Source organism: Culex pipiens, unplaced genomic scaffold (assembly GCF_016801865.2).
Source record: "Culex pipiens pallens isolate TS unplaced genomic scaffold, TS_CPP_V2 Cpp_Un0136, whole genome shotgun sequence".
Taxonomy (NCBI): domain Eukaryota; kingdom Metazoa; phylum Arthropoda; class Insecta; order Diptera; family Culicidae; genus Culex; species Culex pipiens.
In genome coordinates, this window is record NW_026292953.1 from 13,894 (window position 1) to 25,000 (window position 11,107).

The following is an 11,107-nucleotide window of genomic DNA, read 5'->3' on the forward strand; positions in this document are numbered from 1 at the left end:
GCGAGTACCACGCGTAGCTCCGATCGATTAATTAACTTCATCAGCGGAGATTGGGCTGTTTTCGGGCTATCTCGGATCGTTTTGGGGTGTAGTCCTGCGAATACACGGCGAGCAGAAAATGCCGCAGGATTTGCGTAGTTTGCTTGATTGGCTCAAGGATCAAGGGAGTATTAAACGTATTTAATTTGAGTATTATTAAGAATGTAAATTTAAGTTGCGTAGTATTTAACCCTCAAATGCCCTATTTTCCGTTTTTTTTATTTTCCTGTGTTCAGGAGGTCATTTTTAGCAACTTTTTTTTCTATGAAAAACTTGGTTTTGTGTTTTTCCTGCTCATTTTTATGTTAAGTTTAAATGATCTGCGACATTAATTTGACAGAGGATCACTGCTCCAGTGCACAGTGGGCCAGATCGCAAAATTAAGTGGGAAATGAATTTTCCGAAAAATTTTGAAGTTTTGGAGCTTTGGTGTCTTGAGAAGAGTTGTTGCATGGAAAGGGCAACTTTTGGTTTGGTTGAACATTAGAGTGGTTCTCGATTAGGGTGATTTTAAAAATCAAACTTTTCAGGAATATTTTTCAGATTTTTGTCGTCTTCTAGAAAGTTGTTAGGCTTGCCAATTCAAGCAACTTTGTGGAAAACACCAAAATTTTATCTCGTTATCTACGCCTTCTACGACCAAATTTATAGAAAGCATCTGAGCGAACTTTCGAAAAGCAGTTTTTTAACGGGGCAATTCAGGGTTAAGTTTTAGCGAAAAGTAATATTCGAGGCACTTCTAGAGCTCTAAAAAAAATATACTTTTACATGGAAACCCAAAATATGACCAAAAATCGATTTGTTGATGATTTGGCTCAATTCTGAGGGCAGTTTTAGATTCAGCGGGCAAAATTACATCGAAAAACATATATTTGGACAGTTTTGGAATTTCGCTAGGGTGGTTCCATATGGTGTTCCCTTGAAAATTAGATTTTTTCAAATAAAGATATCTCGAGTTTAAAGAAAAACACCTCTAACATTTTTTTAGTAGTACTGGACCTCCTCTTTCAAATGCAACCTGACGCTTAAAATTTGGCTTGCGCCTTTTCGAGATATTTAAGTTTTAAATTTGCATCTTTTTTCATTAAAATGGCTGTAACTTTTGACCCTTTAGTCCGTTGAAATGTAAAAAAAAGGTTCGTTTTTAGAGCTCTAAAAGTGCCTCGAATAAAACTTTTCCCTAAAACATAACCCTGAATTGCCATGTTAAAAAAACTGATTAAAGCTGCTTGCCTAACAACTTCCTTGAAGACGAAACAATTCTTGAAAAAAAATATTACAACTTAACATTATTTTGAGATATTCAACTTAAGCATCACATCACTTTAGCCCAATAGCTCATTTTTATATGCTTTTCCCACACAAGTCGAAAAACCCAAGAAATCAAATATTTCCATGTTCCCTTGCGTTGACAATTTTGAAATGCCGTCTTGCAACCGATCCTCGTAAAAAAAGATTACCATCCAAATCATCGTACTGTACCGTTTCTGCATAATGAGTCAATTGTCGCAATGAAGGAGGTAAAAACTTCTCGCAAGAACCGTGGGAGTCGTGGGAGATTCTTCAAGCCCCAAATGCTCACACCTGGATATGAAATATATCTCATCGTGCTTATTTGATATTTTCGGTGACATACCCCGCCTGACAAGGGGCCAATTTGTCACAAAGCTCTCACGCGCCTTCAATGGCTTCATCTTGTTTATACTGTTTTTGTGCAGGTTTTTCCAAGTACCTACCCGCCCCAACGTCAATCTTAAGAGCCCAAATCTGCTGGATCATCCACGATCGGGTTCGTCGCTTGCGATCGTCGATCATCGAAGTCACTCCAATATCGCGCGCCTGTATTGTCTCAAGCGGCGTGGATGGCGTAAACGTCTCTCTCCCTCGTTAGTCTAACTTGTTTTAGTGACACGTAAAGAATGATCTGTGTGAACTAGGGTTACTCCCGAACAAACCAGATGCTGGGATGTCAGCCCGAATTTGTCATCCGCGCCGGCTTCAAGATGAGCCAAAAGATGTTCCATGAAAGAGAGGGCGGCACAGTACAAAAAAATTAACGTTTTTCAAATTTGTCATGCTTTGCAAAAAAAATTAGGGACTCAAATTCATTTACAATTTTTCAGCTGTGTTCATGATGAATATTTGAAATGTTAAACGTGATTCGAGCGAAAGCTTGCTTTCTGTTGGAGTTAAAGGGATGATTTCTGGAAAAGTTCGACGGTGCGATGATGAGCTATCGCGTAGTGAATATCTGGATCTTTTGCATGCGTTACATAATGTGATGACTTGGTGCAATGTTGCTTACACTGAAATAAATATCATGATTGCTGCTATAAGTTTCACATATAGATTTTTGCAAAATGCTTCTGCATTTAACCGGTATATGCGCTACTCATAAACTGTATGAGCTCTGCATATACATGAATACAAGTTCGAAATATGCTAACGCATATAGCATGAATATTCACGACACATGAAAAGTATATGCAATGCTCACAGAATGAAACATTTTACGATATGCACCCACATATAGGTTGTACGTGCAGAATTCTTAATTTTCAATGTAATTTTCTTTTGATTATCAAGAGTGGTGTGTTTTGTTTTCATTTAATATTCCTTATGTTGCATTGCTGCTTAAACTTTCTTCTAATATTAAAAAATTCTAAAAATGTATTGTTGAAATTTTTATTCAAATACTTTTTTCAAGCAATTACGTTTTGTACCACAAGAAATCACGTCGAGCAGCTTAAAGATTAATTTTCTTTTGCCGGTGCCGTTTTCTTTTGTTCGGTTGGCCACCTTGTCCAGGATCAGCTCGATATCGGGTCGGCCGGCAGCACAGGTGGTCTCCTCCCGCGTAGCGGCGTCCATTTCCTCGTACGTTTGCAGTATTTCGTAGTACTGCTGCAGAAACGGTTCCATGTGGCTCCCGACGACCCGTATCTGTTCGACCACTTCCTCCATCACTTGCTCCGCCGGCAACGGGTCGTGTCCAACGTGCTGCCAAAGAAGCGCCCGAACTTTCCTGGGCCAGCATGGCCGTTGCGCTCGTGTTCGGTGGCGTTACTTCGTCTTCTCGTGGACCAGTCGGGTTTTAACCTTGTGGTGGCCTTTCAATTCGGCACTGGCATGTAGATCGTCGGCCTAAAATGAAAAAAGGGCATTTAAAACATAGAAAATCAACTAAATTCAAGCTTTATTTACCTTCTTGTTGCTATACCCGATCACGCCAACGGGGTTCATCTTCAGAACCTGACAAATCAGACCCTCGTAAGGAATCGGCCTCAGCACCGCAAGCTTTGATCAGGAAAACTTGTGCTGGGTTTGCCTGAAAAATAACTGTTTTGTAAAATCGATATCAAGAAAATATTTGTCACAAACCTGTCACGGAAGTCGCCTTTCCGACGGCGCCAGTGTCCGCCAGCGAGAACCACTTTTTACCGAACTTTTTACACTTTTGCGGGAGATCCGGTTGAAGGAACCGGACTAGAGCAACTGCGAATAAGAAAATGTGACAAAACATTTTTTTCCCAATTTTCGCCATCTTGTTCAGAGAAAAATGTTTTATGCACGCATACCGAGACGCATACATAAATGTTGTGAGCATTGCACATAAGTTTTATGTATAAAAGCATACTGCAAAAATCTATAGTATCGCGCACATACAACTTATATGCAATGCTCACAAAGTGTATTTGCGTAAACAATATTTTTTGTTAGGAAGGAAGCAAACTCGGTTATGTGCGATACGCATATAAAATCTATGAAGATTGTTACTCAAATTTATATGTGGAGTACATGAGGTTCAATATGACAACTCATAAGTTTTAATAAGCTTATTTGAGATACAGTTATGTGCAGTTGGCTTATATAATCAATCATGATTTTAGTTTCCGTGTAGTCGCGTAAACCTTTCAAAATAAAATAAAATCAGTTATTACAAGCAGATTTGGAACTCTTTAAAAAATATTTATGTAAAAAAAATATCATTTCTACAAATTACTTGTTAATTAATGCCGACTTATATCTCACCAAGCCCATCTTGCCCGAAATGACACCGAAGGTCACAAAGACAAATTACCCCTGAACTCATAAAATTCAAATCGACATTTCTTCTTCGTGCAAATGAAACCTAGCCACCCGAAATTGTTCCTTCCGCCCATTATATTCAGTTGGTTTTAACCCCCCAAGAATGTAATTAATCATGACCATAATCGGAGAATAGGTCAAGAGGTAGAGCGCGCATCATTTAAGGGTGTCACCAATTTCACCTAATGTGATCTTCGTTAAAATCGTCAAACAATTCACAATTGTTCGTCACCGAAATCCACCAATTTTCCTCGACGATTTCTTCTTTCTTTCATGTCTGACCTTTTACGGGAAAAATTTACGATCTTGCGCTGACCTTGACCGAAGTTAAACTTGACGGGGGCGCGTTATTCAAAACATTTCGAGCCAACTTAGTTGTAGGGGGTGGGACCAATTAATTCGCATTGTCTTCAACAGGTGGATGGTAGTGCGTCATCACGGTCTTCGCCGAGGATAAATTTACATTTTTCCCAAGATTTGTCCAAGCTTGACTCACATTTGACCACACTTGGTGAGATGTTTTCAAAACAAAACTATGCTTCAACAAGAAATTGTACAGCATAATCAAAAACAAAATAAGCTCAGCAATTATCATTAGCAGTATTGAATTAGCTTTGATTAATTCCTATCATAGGTTCAAAAAAAAGCTTAATTTGATCTTCAACACGCCTAAGAAGTGATTTGAATAGAATTGGCTTTTAAAAGTTGAACTCAGTAATTATAAAAGCAAATTCACACCATTCGTCGCGCATTGGCAACACCCAAGAGACGCGCAAAATATCGGGCCGAGAGAGATTCCACCGAAAATGACGTTATTTATCTTCATTTTGCAGTGTAAGAACAAGTTATCAACGATTTAAAAAAAAAAATAACTGAATCCACCTAATTGGTTGAGATTAACCCATTGATACCCGAGCCTAAAGTTGGTGAAAAAATGTTTTTCATACAAAAATCTCTTTTTTAAATCGCTAATAACTTTTCAGGATAAAGCTTTACAAAATTGTAGAGTATTAAATTTTCAATGAGAATCTCACTTTTGGGAACCGTAAGAAAATTGGGTTTTCCATACATTTTTTCGATTTTCCCCATACAAACTTCACCTTCGAGTATCAATAGGTAAATGTTGGCCGATTTTGCTCATATTAGGCCCAGAGTCCTAAAATAGTCCAAGGAACAATATTCAGCTTGTGGAGCGAGATTTTCAGACATTATTGTTCAGTTTTCGATTCTGAGTCAATAGGTATACGTGAAGGTGGTTCTACGAGCCTTACATGAAAAGTTCTTTTTTAGTGCTGGCATATAGCCTTACCTCAGTGAGGAAAAATTAAATGAAATGATGAAATTTTCTCAAATAAGAGATTTCTTATAGGGGTTGATCCAGGGAACAACTTTGTAGAACATCGCAAAGCGCTAAGAATTAATCCCGGAAAGATACAGGTAATTTTTTAGAGCTCGTTATAGTTTTTTCCAAACTCCAAAAAATATACTGTATTTTTTCGGGATCAATTCCTAGCGTTTTGCGAAGTTCTGCAAAGTTGTTCCCCGGATCAAAACATATAAGAAACTAAAGAATAGGAAAAATCGATAGGGTTTTGGGAAACTTTCTCAAAGAATAGGTAAGAAGTGAAAATTTCCCATAGAAAATTTTTAGAAGTTCCATACTAAATTCGCAGGCTTGGCCGAATGGTTACGCTGTCCGCTTTGTAAGCGGATGATCATGGGTACGATCGCCATCTGCTCCAACCTTCCATCGGATGGGGAAGTAAAACGTCAGTCCCGGCCTCGGTTGTTGTTAGGCCGTTAAGTCATTCCAAATATGGGAGTCGTCTCCCTGCTATCAAGACAAACAACTCAACAAACCAAGCCTGCTCCGGTGGCATCGCTTGCGGCGGTTGAGATTTGGGTGCTCTCCCCATTCAAGCCTTTGGACTCCTATGTTCGAGCAGAAACTTGCAATAGAGACCACAAAAGACCTGGGGGTCGTTTAAGTGGATGATTTGACACCAAATTGTTGATAATACTTTTTCTTATCCGTATTTGACATATGTTTTATAAAAATTTTGATTTTAAAGGTAAAAACACATTTTTTCAAGAAATCATAGGTTTAAGCTGCTTGTTAATGGGTAAACATGTGTCGTTTAACTTTGCTGCAAAACTTCTATTCTAAATATATATTTTTAAAATTCTAAGTTTTATATATGTTTTTTAACACCTATCGCAATTTGCTCCGGAATCAGTTAGCTTCATCCCCATTCAGCGGACCGTGACCCAAGAAAAGCTTTGTCTTCCCCGTCGTCATGCATATTAAGCTCATCTGCTGGTGAACCAAGGGGGCACGCCACCGGACAATTATAATGGCTAAATTATGACCGAAGAAGAAGATGACGCTGACCTTTGTTCTAAGCTTACAACGCAGAAGCGATCATCAACACCTTATAAATCTAGATTGAGTTTGCTTTTTTGTTACGTTCTGGAGGTGGGGACGAGTTCGGATCAATTAATTTCACGGAGAAGACTTTTTGTTTCCTGAAAAGTAACTCAAAATTTTACTGCTTATTATGCGTGACGTGTACACTGGAGGTAATCCACAATTGATTATGTCGACTCAAGGTTTATAGTAAAGATTAACAAGATGCTCACCACACCGTCATTCACCCACGATCCAAACAATATGGCAAAAGAAAGGTAAAAGGTTAAAATGTAACGCGTGCACACGATATCAGTATCAATAGTCAACGAGTTTTTTCACTACTTTAGGCGATCGGTCCCTGCGATTGGAACTACCGGTACTGGTTTTGCTTCGTGACTTGGACCGGGATCGGCGCGTCCTCGATCGCGACCTACGCCGATAATATCCCCCACGGCCACTGTCCCCGCCCCGGTCATAATCCCGCGTCGAACGACCTCCACCACCGCCGTGACGCCCGCCCCGGTCTCGCTCGCGTGATCGCGACCGAGATCGGTAACGTTGCCTGGAGGAGGCCTGCGACGACGGCAGTGGCGATCTTCGCCGGGGTCTGTCATCGTACGATATCTGCGGCGGCGGCCGTCGACTGCTGGACGAAGACGCTGCAGCAGTAGCGCTTCTGGTGCTAGCCCTGACCGTAGTCGACGACCGCGAACCGGACCGACTGCGCGAGTGTGGCCGCCGAACGCCGCGAACCTGGCTCGGCGATCGGGACGACTCGGTGTGGCCACCGATGCGGCGCAGCATGGGTTTGCGCTCGATCACGACGGCACTCGCGCTGCTGTAACTTGCCGACGAAGATGGTTGGTGCTGATAAGAGGAGGAGGAGGAGGAAGAGGGAGCCTGAGGTGGTGGTTTGGGCGGTGGGGACACTTCCTTGGTCGAGGGCGCGTCGTCGTCCGAACTGTTGTTGGCCGGAGATTTGGAGCGGCTCTTGTCGCTTTCCGGGGTGCCGTACTTGTGGCGCAGCTCGCGTTGTCTGAAAATTAAAAAGTGAAGAGAAGAGATTAGCTTAAAAAAAAATTTGGAACTTTATGCAAAAGTTAATTTAACTAATGGGTGTGGTCGATCACGCTCGAGCTGCGTCGTATTATTCTGGAATCTCGGGCGAAGAGTTCGGCGGTTCGTAACAGAGGCTACTTCACCAGATGTCGTAACAAGCGGGTTGAAGTGAAACATCTTGAGATGAAGATTGCCAGATATCCTGTGTTACGTCAGACCGGTAACGGTCATTTCATCGCAGGCTAGTGCGCGATCCAAACCGTTCCGAGAACCAGTGCAAGTGCGTTGAGAAAAAGAGTGGTGAAAGGTTTTGCTGGAGAATCTCTTACGACGTTCAGGTACGCTAATACTGCACGCCGCTTGGACGTTCCCGATCACGCCATTCTCGGTATAGTATAATAAGCGCGGAGGAGCCATCTACCACGTCTCACCGAAAAAATAGACCCAGATTCGCTCGGACTTGAGGGTTCCGAAGGCTAGAATGTGTTCAAAACTTAGGAGGAATTTGTCGGCGGTGTTCCGAGTTAATTAAATTGATTTCTTCCGCACAATTTAAAAAAAAAATCGCAAGAAGATTCTATTCAGGTTTTTCAAATCATTTAATCGCCACATCATTCTAAACGAAAATTGTTACGATGACAGTTTGCATGTGAATATGGGAATTACCATTGTTACTGGATGCAAAATATTTGTACTGACTGATTCGTGACCTAATAAAAAATGGCACTTTTCCAGTTGGAAGAAGGAAAAATATGTTCGCGGAAATGATAACTAACGATCACAGAATGCAGAAGCACTAGACAAAATTGTACAGAAAAGTGCAAAAGTAAAACCAATGATGAAGAATGGTTGAAAGCTATTGAGATATATCAGATCACAACTCAGTTCGACAATCAAGTTTTCGTCATATGTTGAGAACTCGTAATTTTAACTATCAGTGTGAAGTCCGTAATAGAAAGATGATTATAAAAATTATATAAATTACCAATTTTGCGACTGTTTATAAAAAAACGTTGCTTAATCCACCGTAAAGTGGTTGATGCCTTCCATCCATTTATACAGTAGGGGAAGGTGGGGCAAGACGACCATATGGGGCAAGACTGTAAGAGGAACAATCGCTAGTAAGGCCGTAATTTTTACAATTTTGATTATTTCCAGTATGAGGAATTGTTGCTAGCAATGCAATCAGCTGATTCTACTACCACATAACCGCCAAAACGACGTAAACGCCACGGGGCATAAGATTTAATGAAGATTTTTTCAAAACCTTTGTTTCCTTATAATATTTGGAAAGTACAAAATAAGGCTTAGGATTCGTTTTAAGGCTCATTTTATCAAAATGCTATTTTTCCTAGGTCAGTAGTGTCCCTACCAATGACTTGCACGTATTATAAAGTATGATTTATGTTTTGGTTATTTTTGTAGAGAGCTTTTAAAAAATCTTGTTTAGGTGGGGCAAGTGTACCATATGGATTTTTAGTATGGAAAAAATACGAATTGCTGCAGCAACATATTTTATTGTGAAAAAAATACATAAAAGTTCTTAAAAACTGTTAATCAATTGTTTAAAAAAATGTCCATACACGATACAATAATATCATGAAAATTTACTATTTATCATCTAAGTAATATCTTTTTTTTTCGTAAAAACGGTCAATTTTTTAGTAAAATATTATTGTATAATCTAAAAATGAAAGAAAAGTTTCAAATACATCCTAATCTGATGTATCTAAGTGATAATAGTTCAATTGTTAGTAAATTAGCATGTTTTTTCATGCATTGTTCCTCTTGCCCCAACGGGCTGTTCGTCTTGCCCCACTAGTTGAGTAGAACGTACGAAGAATCAAAAAAATTTAAATAATTTTTTTACATTAAAAAACCGATTTTTTTAAAAACTTGTTCTATCAAAGTCTCAGTCAAGACCTGGAATAAGATGATTCTAATTAATCCGACAGCATTTCCTTAGCTTGTTACACTTGCCCCACTTTCCCCTAATTGCGCTTGAAATAGAAATTTTCCAGTTTTAAAAAACTGCAGACTTTTTATCAAGATATTACAGACACAGCCGTTCAGAAGATAGCATCCCTCTACACGTCTGTTGCGTGGCGGTCATTTGAGGTTATGTTGGAATCCACCCTTTTTGTGGTTTTTTTTAAAGATAACTTTTAAACGACCAAATTAAACTTTACAATTTTCAACTCCGAGCTGTAGGACCTGAAACTGGGCAGAGTGGACCACATCCGGTCAAAATTCGTTCAGCCAAAATGAAGTGAAAATTTTTTATCAACATCTCCACACACGCACAGACATTTGCACCAAGGTTGTTAACGATAAAATTATCGAGGCTCGATAACGATAACGATAGTTATATCGTTATCGTTATTTCGATAATTCTATCGGCAATAATTTTATCGCCGATAATGGACGATAACTCATTTTTAAATCTTTCTAAAATCTATTTATTCAACCATATCATGTATAATATGTTCAATGCTTCCACTAAAAATATATTTTTTAAAACTTACTCAAAGTGAAATATGTACTCAAAAACGTTCACAAAATACCGTATTTTTCGAAAGTACTCAAATTTTCATAATTTGCAATATGGGTATCAACGAAATTGTGTATTCACTTTATTAGAGTTTTTTTAAACTAAAATTTTCACAAACAACCATATTTATTGAAAATACTCAAACATTAAAAAATTATGGTTATGGAATATGGTTATCAAACAAAGCGAAATTTGGTTTGATTTTCCACATTAAGAGAGTTTTTTTGGAAAATACTAAAATTTTCACAAAATACCGTATTTATTTGAAAGTACTCAAATTTTTATGATTGGAATGATAGGTATCAAACGAAGCGAAATTTTGCATACTAAAATTTTCACAAATTACCGTATTTTTTCGAAAATACTAAAATTTTCTAAACATGCAATAAGGGTAACAAACGAAGCGAAATTTAGTTTGCTTTTTCACATTATTAGAGTTTTTCTTTTGGAAAATACAAAAAATTCCACAAATTATCGTATTTTTCGACAATACTCAAATTTTTATAATATGATTTTTTTTAATTTTCAATATGGGCATAAAACGCAAATTTTGAAAATTTTAGTATTTTCTAAAAATACGGTATTTTGTGAAAATTTTAGTATTTCACAAAAATACTTCATCAAAGTTAAAAACATACAAAATTTCGCTTCGTTAGATACACAAATAGCAAATTATGAAAATTTTAGTATTTTCGAAAAAATACGATATTTTTTGAACAATTTTGAGTATATATTTATACTTTGAAACTTACTACATTTTCAAAAAATATATTTTTAGTGAAAGCATTAAAAATTTAACATGACATGGTTCAATTAATCGATTTTAGAAAGATTTCAAAGATGAGTTATCGTCTGGATCGTAGCATTCGGGGTGTGCGGACGCGAAAACTTTTCGCTGTCACAGTTTTTCTCGGGCTTCAATATTTTTTGATGAAATGTTGTTTAAGTTATGTATTTCA

The 11,107-nt window shown here is 38.2% G+C and overlaps 1 protein-coding gene across 1 annotated transcript; it reads right to left on the minus strand.

Moving 5' to 3' along the window:
* Positions 1 to 6,644: 6,644 nt before the first annotated feature.
* Positions 6,645 to 7,574, minus strand: LOC128093793 (CLK4-associating serine/arginine rich protein-like; the record flags this gene model as incomplete). Its single annotated transcript, XM_052711565.1, has 1 exon — positions 6,645 to 7,574. A coding segment is annotated over one exon (721 nt), but the record flags the coding sequence as incomplete, so codon positions are not given.
* Between the last annotated feature and the right edge of the window lie 3,533 nt (positions 7,575 to 11,107).